Source organism: Borostomias antarcticus (genome assembly GCF_949987555.1).
Source record: "Borostomias antarcticus genome assembly, chromosome: 11".
NCBI lineage: Eukaryota > Metazoa > Chordata > Actinopteri > Stomiiformes > Stomiidae > Borostomias > Borostomias antarcticus.
In genome coordinates, this window is record NC_140244.1 from 19,330,517 (window position 1) to 19,353,662 (window position 23,146).

General features: G+C 44.6%; 1 protein-coding gene across 1 annotated transcript; it reads left to right on the forward strand.

Moving 5' to 3' along the window:
• Positions 1 to 17,207: 17,207 nt before the first annotated feature.
• On the forward strand, positions 17,208 to 19,113 carry trh (thyrotropin-releasing hormone; the record flags this gene model as incomplete). Its single annotated transcript, XM_084445376.1, has 2 exons — positions 17,208 to 17,400; positions 18,521 to 19,113. The coding sequence occupies 2 exons, from the start codon at positions 17,208 to 17,210 to the stop codon at positions 19,111 to 19,113; spliced, it is 786 nt and encodes a 261-aa protein (XP_084301502.1).
• Positions 19,114 to 23,146: the final 4,033 nt, after the last annotated feature.

A 23,146-nucleotide genomic window follows, 5' to 3' on the forward strand; every position in this document is an offset into this window, starting at 1 on the left:
CAGTTCTTCCCTAAGATTCCTTGTGGCAAGTTGTGGTTTTCTAAGTTCCCGTGCTAGTGGTTATTATAGTTGTTTTTTTCCGTGTTACTCATTCTACTCTCCACTCCTCCAGATTCCGGTTTGTTTGCTGCTCTTTCCCTGGACTGACACACGGCTTCCCCGACCCATTCTCCCCGGACCTCGACCACGGCTTGGATTACGTTTTCTGGACATTGTTTGTTGATCGATTGACCCCTGCCTGAACTTGACTACCCTTTGCCTTGCCCTCTGTACCGTCGCTATTGTATTAAACCGCCCTCTGGGCTTGGAACTGTCCGTCTGTGTCCGTGGTCCTGCGTTTGGGTCAGCTAGCCAACCAGCCCCCTTACACATGTTTTTGAATGATTTTTCAAGATGCCCATCCACATCCATTGTATGACCAAAACGGTGGTAGAGCAATTATCAACTTTCTCGAAAATGCTAGCTTTGTCAACGTTTTGATCTGAACCATTGTATATGATCATAAGTAATCTTAAAACAGGGCTAAACATGCATTTTCCCTTTACTACTCCTTTAACATTAGACTACTGCATATTTGCTGTACAACATATCAACTGTCCAGTTGTCAAAAATAATTGCCAAAAAAAAAACGATGCTAGCCAGCGGTTAGCCACACACCTCATAGTCCCCAAACCATAACTTCTTTCATGTCAAATATGCATCGACCCCCTTTACACCTGTGTTATAGATTTATTCTAATAATTAAGAAAAGAGTAGTCGAGAATGCCAAGGTTAATCTTTGCAAGTCCAAGCTGGTTAATTTTATTCCAAATAGTTTACAAGTTTGCAAAGTCAGGCTCAAAGAGAAAGGAACATCCACTAAGAGCAAAACAGAAAAATACATGAAAACAGATTATAAACAGTGTGTGTGTGACATGCATATGCAAATACTTCACTAGCCAATTATCAGTGAGTAGGCTAGGTCTGAGAGTCAACAGCTGAAGTAAACATTACAGAGAGCAACGATAGCCCCCTGGTGAGGTCTCATTGTTTAGGCCTAGGATAGTGGGGTCAGGGCAATAAACAGTACATTACACCTTGCATTAATATGCATCTCATATCCAGATAGTATCTACTGTAGATATGATTTAACCTGATTACATTTACACCTGGTGTCAATGGTCTCCAGCGAAATCCGATTGAGATCTGATCGCTCTATCTACAGTAGCTCAGACAACCGAATGTCATATTGGTTTAACATTGCTGTATGTGGATTGAAAACACATTTGTGTTTACACTTGTGTTCAATGTGGTCACAATGCGTCCAAATACAAATACAAATAGCGCGCACTGTAACGCATCGCACAGAGTGCGCGCTATTTCCGGTATAGCATAGAAGAAGAAGCGGAAAACCCTGAAACGAAGGAACAGTGAGTGAAAAATAGGCTATAACAGTGGTTATTTCACCTATAAACGACCCAACAAGGCACCGACATGACAAAAGAAATCTACAGGAATGCATGGTGAGCGTCAGATTTGAAATTCGCCGTTTGGAATAGTCCGGTCACCCTTTTTTATATCCTATACGTGACTCCAGATTAGAGGAGCGACAGCGTATCTCTGCGGTCACATCGGGGCTAATGGAACAAGGTAAACAGTTTTCGGACACTACATGGAACATCATTGCATCAGGTATTCATGGACACGCCCAGTATCATGTAAACAACCCAAGCACTGATGGCAGCAGGTTGAAATAACAGGTAGTATTCAGTTTCCACATTCAATTGAATGTTAAATCCCAAATAAATGGTTGAAATTCTAATGATGTGCAAGTGTGGTTTTGTCAACTTTAGTGATGTCTGCTAATAGCAAGCTGTGAAGTTGCACAGTATAAGACCATGATAGCCAGTTAGCTCACAAGCTCACGACAGCACCTTCCTTCCTCCATAATATTAACGGTAGCTGTCGGTGGCTAAAAACCAGCTAGCTAACGTTTCAACGATGATTCCTGTAGATATTTTGATGCTGTTGGTTCAACTTCTGTTTCTTGGGCAGGAACGGAGACAAACTCAAACTCGCGTTAGCAGCAAAATAGAGGAATTATTGTAACGTTAGCTAGCTGCTTTAGCCATTGATAGCTACCGTCTTCTTCACGTCTTCTCCTAAAGTAAAACATGACAGCGTTGCATTGTGGTATAATGGAGAAATTGCAGTCAATTGTGGCGTCACATCCCAGTTCAATGCATTCCAGAAACAAAACACAAAAACCTTACTTTCACCCCATCTTTGTAGTTCTAGGCAAATTAGCTATTGTTAGTCATTGTTAGCAATACCAGTTGATAACAACAAACTTTGCTATTTTGCGCAGATGACTTAACAGACATCATGGCCCTCTTGTCTTGACCTGACGTCAGTTACTGAGATATATACTGTAGATAGATATGTGCATAATAATTAAATTACATCCAGATGGAGAAAAAATGTGTTTGAGATAATAATAGCAATAAAAACGTTATTTGTATATAGTACCTTTCATACAGATAAATGCAGCTCGAAGTGCTTTCCAACAGAGAATTTAAATTAAAGAATGTGAAATTTAAAGCAATACATCGCGATATTTGGACCTTTACAAACATGTCTGGTACTAATTCTCCAATTAAATTTACTAAAAGTAAGCCGAATCATCCAAACAGTCTACTCAGAAAGATAATGCATTTACATTTATTATTATCTTTTAAAACTCGCGCCCCCAGGACGCAGCATTCAGTGGAAGCTAACTATTCCGTGTCTATGGATATCATGCGTTTTTTATCATGCGTTTTTTATGTGCAATGACAATAAAACTAATCGAATCTAATCTATCCGTGACAGTGAAGAAGAGAGCGAGTCCTAATAAAGTTACGACAGTACGACAGTACTTGCAGAGCCTGTGGGGGCGCAGTTCTGAGAAAACGCTATGTATTGCTTTAATGATGCAATGATCAGGCTTGTCTTCATTCGTAGACTATAGAAGGAATAAACTGTGAGACAATGGCGGTGGTGCATCCCTAAAATGAAATAATGCCTGTCTGAAATCCCACAACATTTCCCACGCGATTTCCTGTGAAATGCCGCAGCATTGCAAGTGCTAGGAACTCCCAACTGTACACACTGTATGGTATATAATAAAGAGAGAGAGAGAAAGAGAGTGTTTTAAGGTTCATGGAGACAGAAGATTTGACAGTGATAGTCTACATCAAACATGAGAGCAGCATATTTCATGTATGATGGGCTCATAGTTATTCCATAAGACTCACATTCATATACTGGTTGGCGGATGTCACACAATCCACACGCACACACACACACACACACACATAATTTGCATGTTTTATTCATGTGTTCTTTAGTGGAGCCAGTAGACTGCTGTCAGCTCTGAGATGAGCTCCCTACTGGGACCTGTCAGAGCATGAGGGAGGGATGGAGGGATGGAGAGAGAGAGGAAGATGGCAGAGGGCCCACTTGATTATTGGGGAGGATTTGCTGGTAGCTTAAAATAGGTCCAGGTAAAATAGAACCAGGTGGAATAGTTTTCAAGATAGGAAGCAAGGAGACGAGTGGTGAGCCAGAGCACTTAATGGGTTGAGAGAGGTGACACGGAGGTGTGTATGTGTGACTGTCTATGGGAAGACAGAGAGAGGGGCTTGAGAGAAAGATTATGAGGGGAGGTCTGGAGGAGGAGGGGAGATAAAGGGAGAGAGAGAGAGAAAGAGAGAGAGAGAGAGAGAGAGAGAGAGGAGGGATGAATAATTTTTCCAACTGCAGTAGTAAACTAGAAATGGTGCTCAGAGAGCACAGACCTCCGCCCCTGAATGCATTTCGTGACTCTGTGCATGCTGAAAGTGAATGGGTTCTAAATTGACCCATGCTACACCCCTCCACCGAGTTTCATGAATTGATTCTTGTACATGTAATTTGTTCATTGATTGTTGTTTATATAATTTTGTTTATTCTTGTTCATATTTTTTTTCTTGATGTTGATTAATGCTCATGTTGATGTAATTATGCGCCAACATTGGAAATTAGTATAATTACTCTGTGTAATTTTGATTATAAATAATGCATGAATGAATGAATGAATGAATGAATGAATGAATGAATGAATGAATGAATGAAAAAAAATTTTGTCAAAAAAATGAATGGAGGTGAATGGCCGACCCGGCTGTGTTTGGGCAGCTCGTGGACCCGCCCCATGATTCTGATCCACTCCAGAATTGAATGGGTTGCTAGTTGACCCATGCTACAACCCTCCACTGAGTTTCATGAAGATCGGTCCAGTAGTTTATCCTGCTGACAGACGTACGGATATATAGATATATATATATATATATATATAGATATACCCATGCCACCAAAAACATGACCTCACACCCTGCTGGGGCGGAGGTAATGAATTTGGCAGAGACAGAATCAGGTCTTACTGTACAGCCAATGGGGAGGGGGGCTGAAAAGAAGATAACTATTTTCAGAAGGTGAGACAGAGAGAGAGACAGAAAGAAAGAAAGAAAGAAAGAAAGAAAGAAAGAAAGAAAGAAAGAAAGAAAGAAAGAAAGAAAGAAAGAAAGAGAGTGAGTGAGTGAGTGAGTGAGTGAGTGAGTGAGTGAGTGAGTGAGTGAGTGAGTGAGTGAGTGAGTGAGTGAGTGAGTGAGTGAGTGAGTGAGGAAAGATAGAGATAGAGATAAATAAAAAGAGAGAGGAAAAAAGAGACAGAGAAAGCGAGAGGGGTGGGTTGTTTATGAGTAAACGGGATGTGATTCCTTTCCCTCTCAGTTGATTACAGCTCTGGATTTCTGCTGCAAGCTGCTGCTTCCTCTCTGTGCCCTGTGTGCTTCCTCCTCCCTCAACTCTATTATCTCCACTACCAATACAACCTGCCACCACACACACACACACACACACACACACACACACACACACACACACACTTTCTTTTACCGATTGCCCCTTTCTTCCTCTCTCGGACTCTCTCTCTCTCTCTCTCTGACTCTCTCTCTCTCTCTGACTCTCTCCCTCTCTCTCTCTCTCTCTCTGACTCTCTCCCTCTCTCTCTCTCCCGCTCTCTCTCTCTCTTTCTTTCTTAGGTGAATGGGATGGCAGGAGGCTGGTTGTCCTGTCAGGAAACTCCCATAATTACAGTTACAGACCTCCAGTATCCCAGTAGTCCGTAATTACCACCCACACACTATAGCAGGACACCTTCTAAACATAGCTTCCAGCACCAACCTTCGCAACTCCTGTGGTGACCAAGCTTCTACATGATACAGTACACACACACACACACACACACACACACACAGACATGGTTTCACATCACACATCACACGAACCACCACAAGATCACACCATCAGGAGCTCCGCCCAAAACACTCTCCACAGGTCCCCTGATGACAGTCACAGTGCATCACATCAGGGAGTCAACCTCCTCAACATACATGCACAGGCAAGACTTCACAGCCAAACCCAGGACACAAGACCCCCCCTCCCAGGCCAATTCTCACCTCACAACGAAGACATCAGACCCTCTCACTCGTAGAGACACGTCTGAGCAGTGTGATAGAGTGGGAACAGGACCTTCCTGTCTCTGTTTGATCATGTATGACTTTGCTACTGTTTAAATATTATACTGTTTTATATTATGATTTAATGTAAAAAGGGTAGGCATTATAAGCTATGGCTTCAGCCTACACCTTTTCAGTCTTACTCCTATGTGTTTTTTATATATTACATTCAATGTGTCCTATGTGTTACATTCAATGAATCCTATGTGTGTAAATTGCTAAAGACTGAAATAAATTACTACTACTACTACTACTACTACTACTACTACTACTACTACTACTCCCTACAGCGTCCAGCTGGGCTAGGCATCAAAGCAGCAGACATAAAGACTCAGTAGTAGAGTTACAGTAAAGCTGCAAGCTGGAACTGTGGAAATGCGCACACCGCTGAGAATGCTCCTGCAGTATCACCAAGAAAAAAAGCAAACCCCTAAACGGTCGATAATTGCTTTGAATGTCAATATTCTGAGAGGTTATCCTGGGCCAGTGGTCTTCGTGTGCTGTGTGAATGTGGGTTCGGGTGATTGGACGGGGGCTGGTTACGGCCGGTGAGTCATGCTGATCGTCTGCTCCTCCGCTCCATCAGTTGGGGACGGTAACAGGGTTGTCTGACCGGCAGCGAACAGGGAGAGACGGACGGACACCGGGGGCGGTCCCTTTCTGACCCCTTTGCTGGAAAATGGCTTAAATGACATCAAAGTAATCTGCAGTCATGAAAGCCTAGAAGCAAAATGACCTGTGACGATATAATTACTACTTCAATCGTTTTTTGCTTTTTTTGTGAATTACTCAATTAGTTTTCGTTCGTCATTCACAAACACTCAGTGGACCCAGACGTCAACTCAAGTGGGTTTTTAAAAAACAATTTACTTGAACTCCCACACCACTACGAAACTGATGGCCCTCGACAGGGGGGCCGGCAGAATTTTGACAGGGGATCAAAAGTCAATCACCTTGGTCTGTCAGTATCACAGGACTGCAGGGGGGTCTCTGGAGCTGGACCTGGTCAAAAAGCCATTATCTCCCCCACCTCTATATGAGAGCCAACTCTCACTCTGGCAGAAGCTAAATTACACCCCGCCACGACGCACACTCCTCCTTTGATCACAGAAATGAAGGGCGAGTTTAAACTGCGGATAAGGTAGGGTGGAGGGAGGGTGGTGAGGGGGGAGGGTGGAGGGAGGGTGGTGAGGGGGGAGGGTGGAGGGAGGGTGGTGAGGGGGGAGGGTGGAAGGAGGGGTGGTGAGGGGGGAGGGTGGGGTGGTGAGGGGGAGGGTGGAGGGAGGGGTGGTGAGGGGGTTGGGTGGAGGGAGGGGTGGTGAGGGGGGAGGGTGGAGGGAGGGTGGTGAGGGGGTTGGGTGGAGGGAGGGGTGGTGAGGAAGGAGGGGTGGAGAGAGGGGTGGTGAGGGGGTTGGGTGGAGGGAGGGGTGGTGAGGGGGGAGGGTGGAGGGAGGGGTGGTGAGGGGGTTGGGTGGAGGGAGGGGTGGTGAGGGGGGAGGGTGGAGGGAGGGTGGTGAGGGGGTTGGGTGGAGGGAGGGGTGGTGAGGGGGGAGGGTGGAGGGAGGGGTGGTGAGGGGGTTGGGTGGAGGGAGGGGTGGTGAGGGGGGAGGGTGGAGGGAGGGGTGGTGAGGGGGGAGGGTGGAGGGAGGGGTGGTGAGGGGGGAGGGTGGAGGGAGGGTGGTGAGGGGGGAGGGGGGAGGGAGGGGTGGTGAGGGGGGAGGGTGGAGGGAGGGGTGGTGAGGGGGGAGGGTGGAGGGAGGGTGGTGAAGGGGGAGGGTGGAGGGAGGGGTGGTGAGGAGGGAGGGGTGGAGAGAGGGGTGGTGAGGGGGTTGGGTGGAGGGAGGGGTGGTGAGGGGGTCGGGTGGAGGGAGGGGTGGTGAGGGGGTCGGGTGGAGGGAGGGGTGGTGAGGGGGTTGGGTGGAGGGAGGGGTGGTGAGGGGGGAGGGGGGAGGAATAAAACAAGAGACAAGCCGACCCCAGAAACGTTTCTTCAGATGCAGAACGGAGGTGGAGAAGTGTACAGAGGTATAAGAGAGAGAAACGACTGATGGAAAGACAACGATGTCGCCAGACAATCCTGAGCCACACCGCCATCAATCTCACCCATAACGTTCCCGGTCACTCCTGGCTATCTGGGCAGTTATGGTTTGGTGAAGGCCAAACAAGGGGGGGGGGGGGTGAATGAGGGATGAGGGATGAATAGAGACAGATACCTCAGGATTCCCATCAAGTAGGGAGAGAATCTCTCTAACATGGCATTTGACCTTTTTCCTTATGGGAATAAATACAGTATCTGATGTATAGACAGAAGAATAAGTCATCCACGGGTAAACAAGACCCCAGAAACAGTATCCTGCTGAGGTAGACCTTTCGTTTGCCCCAGTGAATTGATAGGTTTTGGCGTTCAGAAATGTCTCGACGAATATCAAGGCATTTCGCCTCACAACAATGTAATAGAATTGTAGGCGGTTTACATAATTACAGCAGGGGAGGGTGTTACATGTGTAGCCTCTTTATCTGTGTGTGTGTGTGTGTGCGCATGCGTGTGTGTCTGTAGGTTTGTTTGTGTGTGTGTGTGTCTGTAGGTTTGTTTGTGTGTGTGTGTGTGTGTGTGTCTGTAGGTTTGTTTGTGTGTGTGTGTGTGTGTGTGTGTGTGTGTTTGCAACTGATAGACCACCTAAACCCTCACAATCTCTATCTTATTGTGTCCACTTTACAGTGTCATTATGCCCAAATCAGTTTACTTTCTCTCTGATTCAATACATTTCCATTGACAACAAAAGGATGCAGCACCATTCAGTTTGACTCACACACAGCCAGATGTGGAGCCATCTGTCCCTCTTTGGTCATGCCTCCCCCACATCAGAGCTAAGCAAACCCCATACAAAGGCTCCTTCTCTGGGAACCTTACAAAATAAAGCCCCAAGATCAGTCACTGGCCCCACTAAACAGGGCCTGTTCAAGAGAGAGCTGTTTTCTTTTCAGTCAGAGGCATTCACCAGGAGCTTGGGTCTTAGTAATCAGCGATGCAGCGAGAGCATTGATGGACCTGTCATTATTTTGTGGGTATTTAGTTTGTGTTTAAAACGTACAGGTGGCAGCCCTATTGTGCCGTACACAAAACCAATCACTGTCCTCTCGGTCACTTTAAGTTACAGCCCGCATTTAAAATATGTTATTATCATGTATCTTGTAAATATAATGGTTGGGCTTCACAGTGAAACTAGCAACACTATGTTCCATTGTCCACTTAGCAGTAGTTGGGTAACTGCGTGGAATGTACATTACAAGCTTAGAATAGAACAGATTGTTTGTTTGTAATTCCTGACATATATCCATCTAATTGGCAACAAATCTGCTTTTTAGAGGTTAGAGAAAGTGACAGTTGGAATGCGGTTCGATAATAATGGTGACAGTGGGTGACAAAGACACTGAATTCTGTCTGTCCTACTGTATCATGCAACAGGCTGAATATAATGAGAACACCAATTAAATTCTGTCTGTCTTCTCCCATGATAGATCCGTAGCTGGTTGATGGTACATGCCTTATATGTTCTGTTTGAAGTTTTTCCTTCAAGTCGACATGAAGTTCCCACACTCCAAATGTCAGACCTCTCCATCAAAGCTCAAAAGGGAACACCAACATCTGACCACATCATCTCCAGCTGACCTTTCAGACCCGTCTTCATCCATGCCTGAGGAGAAGCACAAAGGACAACCTGTCACTCCTCTTTACTGTAAACATGTTTGTGTTGTCATCTCAGAAAACAACAATGACCCTGTTAGCTTAAGTGATATAATACTGGCCAAATTCAGACTGACCCACTATAGCTCCCAGAAATTACAGAAAGTCTGGCACGAATGCAACCTTGTTAGTAAAGATACAGCCAGCATCATCGGTGGAACAATGGTGGCGAGACAATCTGACAACGTCACCCCAACATAATTAAAACAACTTTATTAGTTCTGCTCCAGACATGCGTCTCAGAGGAGTGCCAGGCTATAGAGATGCAGCGCTGTTCCCTGGGTGGAGGCCCAACGGTCTCCAGAGGCCTTTCTCCTCTATAGCCAGCCCAGAGACCGTCACCGATAGCCAGAGTCACGAACAGGCTGTTCACCCACCTGTCAACCAGAGGGTCCCTGGCAGGGGCACGTCTTGGCGATACAAGGTGACACGTTTTGAGATGTGCAAACGTCCCGCTCATCAGGCCCCCCCCGGTGACTCATCGATCACGAGGCCGGCGTAACTAGCCGCTCGCGCTCATGCCCACACAGACACAATCAGGCAGCGCTTAGCCTACCTCCTCCCTGGTCCACCATCTGATTGAGTAAACAATAAAAAAGGCAACAGCTAGACAGATAAAAAGGATTTTGTGTGTGTGTGTGTGTGTGTGTGTGTGTGTGTGTGTGTGTGTGTGTGTGTGGTGTGTGTGTGTGTGTGTGAGAGAGAGAGAGAGTAGGCTTCACTCGCAGCTCACATTCTCTAAGCTACGATCGGCTTCCATCATATTCTTTTTTTTTAATATATATATATTTTTATTGAATGACAGGTATTTGAAAGTCAGGGTCCACATTTTTCCCCTTCCCCCCCCCCCCCTCCCACCCCACCCCGGTCCAATACACAATTTCTACTACATTTACATTGAAAACAAGCATGGCTTCCATCATATTCTAAGTCATCTTCTATATCCTCAAAATCTGATAAATATTCTGCCATATTGCACACAATATTCCAGGCACCAACAAGTCGATCGTAGCGTAGAGAATGTGAGCCGCGAGTGTAGCCTACAGACGGAGAATAGCCAGTCTGCACGCTGTGCGCATGCGTGCTGGAGCAAGTGGGGAAGCTATATTTCGTTTCTAAACACGTTTCTAAAGATCATATTACAGAGGCATGTGAAATCCACAACAAGCCCTCGCTCTATGTAAGCACAACTAGCGATTCATAACTACAGATTGATGAAAAAAAACTATAGATAGATAGGTCTTAGCCAGGGGCCACATACATCCCCCACTCTCATGTGAAAATACTCAGAGATTCACCTCTGAGAATACCATTGGGATCATTTTGAATATAAATGCTTCCCTTGTTCATATTCAGAAGATTATAGGGATATGGTGTGAAAGCAGCTGCTGGCACGTTTCTCATAAAATCTCCTATAGTGGCTCTTATCATCCGAAGCTCAAAGAAAATACTTGATATTACCTAAGCTATTCTTCACCCACCCAATACAGCTCTCACAAATGACTTTGTGCGGTAGAAATTCTGATGATGATCCCTTTGGACCCCTCAACACGTCACGATGCTTCTCTGCATCATCTGTCCAGGATTGAAGTGCCCCGCAGGCGCTCACACAAAACGTGATTCTGGGTGGCAGAGCTCACTCCCAGCCTAAACTGTGACATCACCAAGGTCCTGGCGGAACGGTCAATCAGGCCGAGGAGAGGGGATCAGGCAGCGGGTCACACCAAGCGCGAGTCCTCACGGATATGACTGACTGGCACTCCTGCAGATGACACAGACCGTTCTGGATGGAAGTTAACCACAGCTAGAGTCCAGGGCAGCTCACCCTATACCCAGAGCCCCACCCTCCACTTTAAGGTGAAAAGGAAAAACTGACCTTGAGATAGTTTATCAGCATTTAAAATGCCCCCAACACCAACCCCACTTTGTCTTCACACCATAACCTCTCCAAAATATAAATATGTGAATTCCAGATTTGCATTTCACTGAAGCATTGAGATTGAAAGACCATCTTCTTCTATTACTCCTGGTCTCAGATACTACCTGTCTGTGATGTAGGGGGTTGTGGGGGTGGAGGGGGACAGAGATGGAGGAACAGAGAGTGAGCAAGATGATGAGCGAGCTGGAGCATATGGTAGCAGCGCGCTAATCACCGTCTCTGACTGGAGAAAAACACACAGGCGCCTGCCAGGTTATTGAGAGATAATGGGATTCTCACATGGTTGGGCCACAAAGCTAAAGACATTTGAAAATAAATAATGCAAACCTAACTCTCTTTCTCTCTCCATTTCTCTCTCTCTCTATGCATGGATTCTGTTGTACCTTTGGGATTGAGAGATGAGAGAAAGATTCATTGTCTGTCTCGGAGGACAAATGATAGCAAGCTTCTGGGTAAAGTCAGAGTAAAGCAATATCACCTACAACAGAGAGAGAGAGAGAGAGAGAGAGAGAGAGAGAGAGAGAAGAAAGAGAGAAAGAGAGAGAGAGAGTGAGGGAGAGAGAGAGGGAGAGAGAGAGAGGGAGAGAGAGAGTTAGTATTAGTCCTTTTCTTTTGCATTGAGTCTTAGTAGCAAAACACAAAATTCAAGATTTTGATTCAAGGTCTACAGCATCATTATGTTGAATTCCTTATCATGTTAAAATGCATTTAGTCTGACTCAATTGATGTAGGTTTTTGGGGATAAGCTTTGTCATTCGTTTATTACTGCCCAATCAGTAGCAGTGAAATCTGTTGTCCACCCAATCAGATTCAATCCAGACTACGTGAACATCTGCTCCACTGAAGACATGTGATTAGTTTAAAGAAGAAACCCCCCCCCCCCCCCCATCCCCGAATGGTAATGAGTCAAGCCAGTCCTTTTTCCGGCGCTGGCACAGTGTAAACGAAGTGTGGAGGTCCGGCTATGCAAGACTAAAATGCATTAATCATCACATAAAATATGCAGTCTGGCTGTTCTTGGCTTGATTTGGAGAGTACAGAGCACCCAGAATAACACAGCCTGTTCGTCAGAGAACCATCCATCCTCCCTGAGCCCCCCTGACCCCCCCACACGGCCTGCCACCACCAGGGCCTGTACCTGTCACTCACCCTCTGCCACTGTGACCCCTGGCTGGGCAGTGTCCGCATGAAGAGGAGGCTTGGGCGTCGCTCCATCCATCCACACGTCCGCCCACACACCCCTCGCCATGTTTGTTTACTTGTTTGAGTCTCTGTGGTGTTGATTTCTGCTTTCATCCGATCTCTCTCTCAGTGGTTGGTTGTCCCACTAGCGGAGAGCCTGCGGCCCCGGTTGGCTGCCTGTTCGCGTCTGGTCACACCTGCTTACCTCTTACCTGACCTCTTCGCTTTTCTGTCAGTGGTTGGGTTTCACCTGTCTGTCTGTCTGTCTGTCTGTCTGTTTTTTCTGTCTGTCTGTTTGTCTGTCTGTCTGTCTGTCTGTTTGCCTGTCTGTCTCTCTCTGTCTGTCTGTCTGTCTGTCTGTCTGTCTGTCTGTCTGTCTGTCTGCCTCTCTGTCTGTCCGTCTGTCTGTCTGTCTGTCTGTCTGTCTGTCTGTCTGTCTGTCTGTTTGTCTCTCTGTCTGTCTGTCTGTCTGTCTGTCTGTCTGTCTGTCTGTTTGTCTCTCACTGTATGTCTGTCTGTCTGTCTGTCTGTCTGTCTGTCTGTTTGTCTCTCACTGTCTGTCTGTCTGTCCGTCTGTCTGTCTGTCTGTCTGTTCTCACTCTCTCTCTGGACCCTGGACAGTTCAGCCTCAGTGTATTTTGACTCCATCTGTGTGACCCGTCTCTGCTTGACTGTTTTTGCTTTCCCTTCCCCTCTGAGCGCCTCAGGGTGTTTCCATATTAGGTTAAATCGCTTTGATTGAACAGCGCATGAGTATGATTACGCCCCCATCGCTCGGCTTTCACATTAGTCACATTTGTTGATATTTAGTCCAATTTTGTGAAAGTTCATGCGCTAAAATCTGCTTATGGACATGAGGACTGGTGCTCTCAGTAAAGGACCAGCAGAATCATGGATCATCTTTAGAAAAACGTGTATTTGGTGCACAGATCTGTCTTGTCTTCTTCAGAGAAAGAAGAGTGTCTTCTTCAGAGAAAGAAGAAGAAGTGCCTGAAGAAGACACTCACAGTGATCTGTGCACCAAATTATTTTCTTTCTAAAAGATGATCTGTGAGCTTCAGTACTCTCCTATTTGCTATTTGCTTCACATTTGTCCATGTTTAGTTGGTCCCTCCAGTGTATAAAAGCACACCAATTGCAAGGGCCCAAGCCCATACAATGGAGTCGACAGCTGTCCACTTCTGTGTTTTGGTGTTTTTCCACACCTGATGTGAGCAGTACCTGAGTATTCATGAACCATACTTGAAGTCACCATTTCAAGTGGTTTGTTGATTCGTTCCTGGGTCCGGTACACAGCGTTCACACGAATCAAATGAACTGGACGTTGTGTACTCAGATCTGAGCCCGAGTCCCAGATGCGAGTCTCCTGATTGTAGTTTCACAGAACAAAGTTTCATTTGCATTTAGTGAAGGAAAACTCCAAACAGGCATTTTAGTGAATACTCTTTAGCTGTGTAGGGAGGAATGGATGATGGTCTGTTGGTGTTTCTCGTCCTTCGTAGGGGGTGTTCCTCCACCACCACCAGCTACTGTAGAGTCGGCCCATTATTTAAGCAGTGAGGAAGGCTGGAGCTGGAGGGCTTCATTAAGCGCAGGGTGGAGAACGTTTCCTTTCCTAAAATGGATGGTGTCATAGCAGAGCTGCACTCAGAGACTGTCCCCTGTCAGGAGTAGTTACTGTGAGGACTCGGAGACGAGCTGTCCCCGGAGGGTCACTGAGTCGTCTCAACAAAGACAGACGAAAGCCTACTGTTACATGAACAAAGAGGAAAATACATTATCCATGTACTTTATCACAATTGCGATAGCACTCTAATTGCAAAAGGCTGGTGTGGAGCCACTAAACTGAAGGATAGGCTAGTCCGTTCAGTTTGACTGTTTCAAAATTCCCACATTTCTTATCCACAGAAAACCTTGATCATGACGAGAGAAAATAATAAGTAAATGAGAGAGAGAGAGGAGCAAACAGTGGAGTGTGAAAATGAGGAGGATCATTATGGCCCGCCTGTCCATGGTGTATATTTAGCCTGTCCTCTTCACCAGTACATACTGTAAACCTACTCCTTAATTGTTATGGTTTTCTAACTTACAACAGCTCTGCTAGCAGGCTTCCTTTGTGTTGTGTTGTGATGAGAGAGAAAAGCTTGTTTTAATCACAGCCTAGCACCACAACAGGACACAACCTCCAGAATGCAGTGTCACGCCAGAAACTGCAACAACCAAAAAGGGACCAAATGACGGCAGGAAGAGTTACCCTTTATTTATTTCACTTTTATCTAAGCGGGGGGGGGGGGGGGGGGGGGTTGGCTGAGATGTTGTTCTCTTTTGCAGCCACTGCCTGGAGGATAGACCTTTTGGAGAAACAGAGTAGAATCCCATTCAATACCCATGTCCTAGTATGTGTGAACTATATACTGTACATAGCTAATAAAACAAATCTTGAAGTCTTTAATCTTGAATTCTAAAACTAGTTTTTGAGTCAGGGCTTCCTCCAATGGCTCCCAAAAATACTCTTTAGAGAATGAAGAATGAAAGAATGTCTTTTCTCAAAACATTTGCTTTGAAACGAACGACTGATGTTTTTTCCTGACAGCTGGGGATATAATTGATTGGGTCCCTGTGCAGATCTCTTATTCACTGCAATTACAGTTTGTGAAGCAGAGAGAAGACGGAGATAGTGCAGCGTTTACAGATCAGACATGCTCTGGTGTTAATTGTGCTACCGCCACTGTGTGCTCTGAAGTCAGTAATCGCACAGTTTGGGTCTCTTTCACACACACACACACACACACACACACACACACACACACACACACGCGCAGTCTGACACTTATTATGTCCAGTGTCTCTGGTGAGGCACACATAATAAAAGGCTGTTGACCTGTGCAGGTACCTGCAGACAGATGTAACCAGTGTATGAAATGCACTATACAAATAAAGCTTTGATTGATTGATTGATTGATTGATTGGTTTATTGATTGATCGGTTGATTGGTTGTTTGATTGATTGATCGATCGATCGATTGATTGATTGATTGATTGATTGATTGATTGATTGATTGATTGATTGATTGATTGATTGATTGATTGCTTGGTTGCTTGATTGCTTAATTGATTGATTGATTGATTGATTGATTGATTGGTTGGTTGATTGATTGGTTGGTTGACTGGTTGATTGATTGGTTGATTAACCAGTGGTCAGCCAGATAGTCTGCTGTGTCCGGTGTACTGATCAATGGTGGTAAGACTGATGTCTAACCTGCGGATTATGAGAGCATGTTTTAGAATCTACTCTCAACATCTGATGTCCACTAAAGCAGCTGAAGGACATGACAGCACTCTCATGAGGCGAATTAAGTTGAACCCATTCCCACATTCCTGAAGTCTGATTTGAAAGGCCAATGTGATAGGCTAATGTTCGGTGGCATGGTTGGTTGCATAAGAGGGCGTTTCTTGGCCTTGGTCCCCGAATAGAACGCCTCACATGTCTATAACCAAACAACCTGACACATCGATTATATTGGAGCTATCATATAGCTCCATGAATTGTCACCATACCAGTCAAATCTAGGAAATCATTCGCGCAGCACACCTGATATTCTTGCATGGTATGGATATTGTAACCGTTGATTTGAAGTATTGGACGTGACAGCACATTGCATATATTAATTATGGCAATCCATTCCTGACGTCATCTTTTTTTACACAGGCTTCAGTTGATTGTAGGTCAAGGAGAACGCTGCCGAGGCGCCTCGCAAAAGAACGGAAAATTATTTGAGCTCAATTCCAACAGGGACTGAAGGAATCAGCGGTACAGTATCTTCGCGCGTGAGGGCCATTCCTCATAGGCTCGCTTGGGTTTCAGTGGGCCTTCCTGCCTCGTATCTGTGACCCAGTCATGGTGACCCCGCCATGGTGATATAGAGTTCTCCTTGTTGTCCATAAGGATTTAAATTGATTTAAAGATCAACTTGTTTTCCCACTGAAATGCCCTATAGGGCTGTCCTGGCACACAATCCATTCAAAAACCCGCACAAAACAATTGGTGAGTGCATGGCAACGTTATCCAAATTCATATGTTTTCAAAAGGATAAGCAACGCTTGAATTAAATAGTAAACGTTATTCTGCCAAATTGCTAAATGAATGCCACGCTAATGTATTTACAGTGCTTTATGAATGACAGTTTATTTATGAATGCATCCTCTCTCTCTGTCACAGTCATTATCATAAAGTGCCATATGACCGGTGATTCAGCTGAAACTAGTTTTCGGTAGGAACCGGACAGCGTCCTCTGGAGTTTAAATCTGACAACTTGCGCACGGATTCGTGACGAAGACGAGGAATCCTGTGAACTAACTACATCGTGGTTGGTGTGACGAGGGCGACCGTTGACTATAAATGGCGAGACGCAAAGTATCGGCACATACCTCTAAACGTGGCCTCACCGGGTCACCAACCGCTGCGAGGGACAGAGGAAACTGGTGCGATTTAAGATTATTAAACCTGCTGCGTGCCACTACATCCCGGACAATTTTCTTCATCATATAGGTGAGTTTGGGTCTGTTAAATTGTGTTTTCAATGGACACATGTGCAACTTTGTTAATTAAACAGTGTTCACAGAATTAACTAACCCCATCTTGAATTTACGCGCACCACTACACTAAGTATCTTCGAACTTTGAGGTGAATGAATAAATCAATTAATAATTATTCTCTCTTCCTTCCTCGTCACCTGCCTTCTCATCACAGGAACTGCTCCGTTGCCATGAAGTCGGCGTGCGTCCTTGTTCTGGCTTCTCTAATCGTCTGCAACCTGACAGTATGTCAAGGACAGGGCATCCCCGCCGAGGACGAGGAAGGGAACCGAAAGACTATCGACGACATCATACTACAGAGAGCCGAGAGTCTTTTGCTCCGTTCAATTCTGAAAAAGATAGAGGATGACGATGGCGCAAACGGTGCGTAATGGAGGCATTTGGATATATTTTGGCACAGTGCAATACAATAGATTGTCGTTATAAGATATCACTAACAATTCATGGGAAAAAAACACAAATATTCACATTCGAGTTGCGTGGGCTATATGCTATCACTGTTTTATCATAAAGTGCTGATAAATTTAAATTGACGAAATGCGTACTCCCCACGGCTCTTGTAAATTATTTAATATTCAGCATCTGACAAGGCACGTTTAGAATATTTTGATGTAATTTGTAGGCTACAGCAAAAATCTAAATCAGTAGGCTATGGTAGCCTACGCTTTCACAACGAATTGCTCTAAACCTCAATGTATTGCCAACATTTTTTATTATTATTTAAAACTGTAAAAAACAAACACGCAAACTACCTAAACCTATTGTGTATGTTTGTGGGGTTTTACTCCTGTGGTTTGTGGTCAAAGGTTCACAGACATTGAGATGATTACAAAGTGTCTTGATTTATTACTGTGTATTAATAGTATTATTGTGTATTATTAAGTAAGTGCCTATATTGTCCTATTGATACTGATAGTGAAACATTGACAAGACCACTCTTAAATGCACTGTTCCCATTTGGGGACTGTGCTTACCTGTAGAATGAATGCTGCCATTGAACTTTGAGTCAAACGTTAATTTTAACCATCATAGTAGGCTATCTGTTGCCAATCCCAGAGTGGCGAGATAAACCGAGTGAGATAAACAGAGTGGAAGATAAGACGATGGTCGAGAGACAGACTGAGGGCTATAAAATAATAAGCCGAGAGTCAGCGGTTGGTATATGTTCAAATCCCAAGTCTGCCAAGGAAGATGGAATGTTGAGAGCTGCTATTTAAGTGACCATCTCTATCCCGTCAACTATCCCTCCTCATTACCACAGCAAAAAAGGTTGCAATAAAATAAACAGATCCGTCACATAACATGTCATGGATAAGTGCAGGGCGCAAGTTTAACAAGCAAAGCGCGCGAGTAAAATGTTCATTGAAATAATAGCATGCAGTTTACTTCAGTTCAATATTGTTTGGGCTGTACATTCACAAGTAAATGTCAGTTAAAGTATGTGGCTGAAGCGTGTAGCCTACTATTCTGATCCATTTTACAGATGGATTTTCCTCTCAGTCAAACTGGATGACGAAGAGACAGCATCCTGGCAAGAGGTATAATGAGGACCTGGAGAAGAGGCAACACCCGGGGAGACGAGAGGAGGAGGAGGAGGATGAAGATTATGGAGATGTACAGAAGAGACAGCACCCGGGAAAACGGGAAGACGAGATGGACTCTTTTATGGAGTTCAAGAAAAGGCAGCATCCTGGAAAGCGCTCAATGCTAGAACAATTGACTGAGAACCCGGCGCTCCCGAGCGAACTATTCAAACGACAGCACCCAGGCAAACGTTATTTGATGATGTACAACAAACGCCAGCATCCCGGCAAGCGCGACCCGGAGGACGAGGCGGACTCAGAGGACCTCCAAGACTTGGAGAAGCGCCAACACCCCGGCAGACGTAACTTTGATAACATGGGCACGGATTTAAGTGCCAACAGTCCTTGCGGTGTGCTGGACCCTGGAAGTTGCAGTAAGGCCAACCTGTTGCTTGAGTTATTAAACAACGTGACCAAGAGCCGGGCTGAGGAGAAGAGACAACACCCGGGAAAAAGGCTCGTCCCAGACGATGATTTAACGGAAGAAGAATAAAACGGGGTGTAGGCTATGTATCATTTGCTGTAATGTAAAGAATAAAATGTATACAATGACATAATAAATTATAGTTTATCAATTCATCTTATAGGCTCGAGTATGGCCCCTTAACCCGCGATGTAAGCTAATTCTGATTAATGGACCTCAAAAGTTGTTCATATTGAAGGACCAAAGAAACATGTATTTAATTCTAAGGAACTTGTGCGTAATTACGCACACCATATACTCAAAATCCGTGACGTTCCTATGGAGGAATTCCAAAGGCAGAGTTTTGATTGAATATGTAATATCATATAATGGAATTTTCTCGTTAAATTATGCCTATGTTCATATCCATTGTATAAAAGATTAAAAGACGGATCTTTTATGGGGACATTTGGTTTTAAAGGCTCCTCTCTTCTCTTGCCTGAAAGAATGCAGACGTGTGCAACGAGTTTAAATCCATATAGACCAATAAGTTTCAGGTACCACAAAGATTGCCATTTTGTTTAATTATAAATCATTCTTCTCACATGTAAGATAGCATATAGTATGGGTGAAGTGATACAGTATATACCCGGCAATCTAAAGTGGGTTAATGGATTATTTTTCTACATAAATAGTATTGCATGGAGTACAATTATTTTAATTACTGTTGTAAACTGTATGTTACCTTTGCCTTAAAGTTTAAAACCATATATCCATAATTCTGTTGTACAATAAAACGCATTGGTACAGATGACTGGTGTCGATGTAAGATTTATTATTATTATTAGTAGTAGTAGTAGTTGTAGCAGCAGTAGTAGTAGTAGTAGTAGTAGTTGAAGTAGAAGTAGTAGTAGTAGTAGTAGTAGTATTCAAGTGGAGCACCAGCCACACAGTGCCCGGACACAGTGGAAGAGTGGCAGCAAGTAGCAGATGGATTCCAGGCTCAGTGGAACTTCCCTAACTGCCTAGGTGCTCTGGATGGGAAACACATCAACATCCACCCCCACCAGGAAGTGTCCCAAGAAGATGGAGACAAGACCCTGACCTGCGGCCGGCCTCCCTAACACACACAGCCAACACTACAACATGAGCAGAGGTGCAGAGGGATGAACTACGCTGTTAGTTTGTCTGATAGCGGGGTGGTGCCTTTTAGCACCTCTCACTCTCACCACCCATTAGTCTATTTCAAGACAGTAAAGAGATCATTGAGTCTCTTGCACACCTGACTCTCACACCTAGCTACTGTAGCTAGCTAACTAACCTAGCTATCTATTTCCTTCCATCTGTAACTTACAAATTGTAATGGACACAAAATAAGTCTACTAAATCCATGAACTATCTTCTAAAAATATATTTTGCATAGTTGGCCACAGAAGATGTCAGCTTGCCAATTATCTGTATAATGTCCAGGTGTGTGTGGATATTGATAGGACATGTCTGTGGATAGTGATAGGACATGTATGTGGATAGTGATAGGACATGTCTGTGGATATTGATAGGACATGTCTGTGGATATTGATAGGACATGTCTCTCCAAAGTTGTTTCAGCACAGTGTGATTTCCCCTATCTCCTCTGTGTTTCAGCATCTTCTCTCTGTTCAGGTCCTGACCACTGACATGAACCTGCAGCAGTGATCCACCAAGCCAGCCAGCCAATCAGCTGCTGCACAGACAGGAACACAGGAAGGGCTTGGCGCAGGCTGAGACCGACGCCCAGAGAAATACAAAATATAAATATAAATCCATAACTTAGGCTATAAAAAATTCATTGGAGTGAGAAGCTTTTTTCATGGTCTGAAAATGAATGTCCCAATTTTCCTTACCAGCTTTCCCATACCTGAACATGCCATCAACGTGAGAGAATGGGTTCTGTTTGAAAGTCTCATACTTACTGTAGTCTGTAATTTCTAAACTAGTTTACAACATAATTTCCAAACATAAATATTGCAGAGATCCATGATAAAAAACCACAATTGGAGTGATTAACCAACTTTTTCGATGGTCGTTTGGTTCTCACAAAAAGTGTCCCAAGTTCCACCAGATCACGATGCACAGTACGTGTCGGACTGAAGCGTCGGATTTCGAACTCTGGAAATCGGATGAAACATTCCAAAACATCGCATGCCCTTAGAAACAGCGTGTTTGCTTCGAATGTATTTATCCATGGAAACGTATATAGAATGTATACGTTTTCCATAGAAACAGAATGTATACATTTCCTATGGAGACGGAATGTTTGATTTCGCTGAATTTGTTAGTTTGCGCCAATACCCTGAAAGAAAACCTTTACCTGGATTTCTGTGCCTTTCATATTATTTTCACAGACACAAGCCTACCATGGATTTCATCGATGAACTACCCGAGGTCGTTCCCACAGCTGCACAGGTAGCCTACGGGTTTATCTAGACTACATTTAACGGGGCTATCTAATCAATCAATTCAATAGGCCTACTAATCTATTTGCTTTCCCAATTCAAGATGTTCAGTCCGAGCGCTGACTATCTACCCATGTCTGCTGGAAGGACAGCTACAATGAGCAGGTATGTTTTTTGTGTGCTTAATTTCAGAAAAGACTGGATCTTAGGCCTAATTAGCGGCTCTCTGGCTCAGGTTATGTTCTGCGAAACATCAGGATGGTTGTAAGCCTATGAGGTTATCTTTAATGAGTTTCAAATGTAGTCCTAGACCTGCCATGTTGGGGACTAACACAGGTGTTGAATTGAATGAAAATCAAATGAAAATCAAATGAATTAATTAGTTCTACCGCATAGGATTCTATGCAATAGAGCCAATCAGATGAATTGAACCACCTGTGTTGGTCCCCAAAATGGCAGGTTTGAAACCCATGAATAGGCCTATCACATTTACAAATGCTTTCATGTCAGCGATTTGATTGAACTATTTCAATAATCCAATAGTTCACACATAATGCTGTAGTTGTATGGTCTCTCTATGTACAGTAGCCTAAGATGTGTCATAGAAATTAACTTTGTTATAATCTCTGATATCTCTTGTAGAAGAAGCTGATAAAACAGTTTCTGGTGCTCAAGAGCCAGGGTGATGAAGGAGTCGTTCCTCCCTACGTCACAGCAGAGGATATGAGCGACTGGCTCATGGGCCAAAGGAACACCAACCCAGAGAGGTGAATACAGCTAAAAGCCACAATGTACAGGCCTCTCATTGACATCCACTGCCATGGGGTGAACTAGAAGCCAGTGTTAGAATAGAAAATAGAAAAAGGCAGGAAAGTTGAGTTGCTCTGTGTTTGACTTGAAGGCTCAACCAGGGACCATCAGAGGAAGGGCTCAACCTTGCTCACTTGGTAAGAAGACAGGAAAGCATAGCTACTGTAAAAGAGAGATATACTGTCAGTTAGTCATCATAACCTTCTTTTCTTATCACATATTGTCTTATTGTGTGTGAATGTAAACGCTTATCCCAGCTATGACTCTAATGGTACTTCCTGTTTCCTGTGCCAGACGTGGCAGGTGAACACCAACCTCATGATGCGAGAGATGGAGCTCCAGGCTGTCAGAGTTGAACAACGACCTCCCTGTGGAGTCAGTGGCCTCTACTGACCTCTCCTACCTGTGAGTCACCTTTACCTGATTGGCTAGTCCCATGTATTCTAAGAATTCCACATGTTCTTCACATCTGACTCATTCTACACCTGAAGTTTTGATGAAGAGAGTGTCTATTTATGACTCATGTGATATGTAGCGTGTACGTTAGAATGTGTATTTGGGTTCTCATCTGACTGACTTGTGTCTTCCTCTAGCAACACTACAGTGCGTGATGAGGTAATGAGAGCTGTGAGGAGCATCTCTTTCACCCTGACCTTCCAGCCCTACTCCAGCCTGAGCAGCATAGCTGATGTGGTGCTGGACCTGGTTCCCCGGCTGCTCCAGGCCCTGTGGTCCCAGCAGCAGGCTGAAGGTCCCTCTGACGGAGCCTCCGTGGACCTGACTGACATCTGTGTCACTGTGGTGCTGGCCGTGCTGGAGAACCTGTCCGGAGCTTCGAACGCCCTGCTTCCCCAGGTCCACTACTACCGGGCCACTGG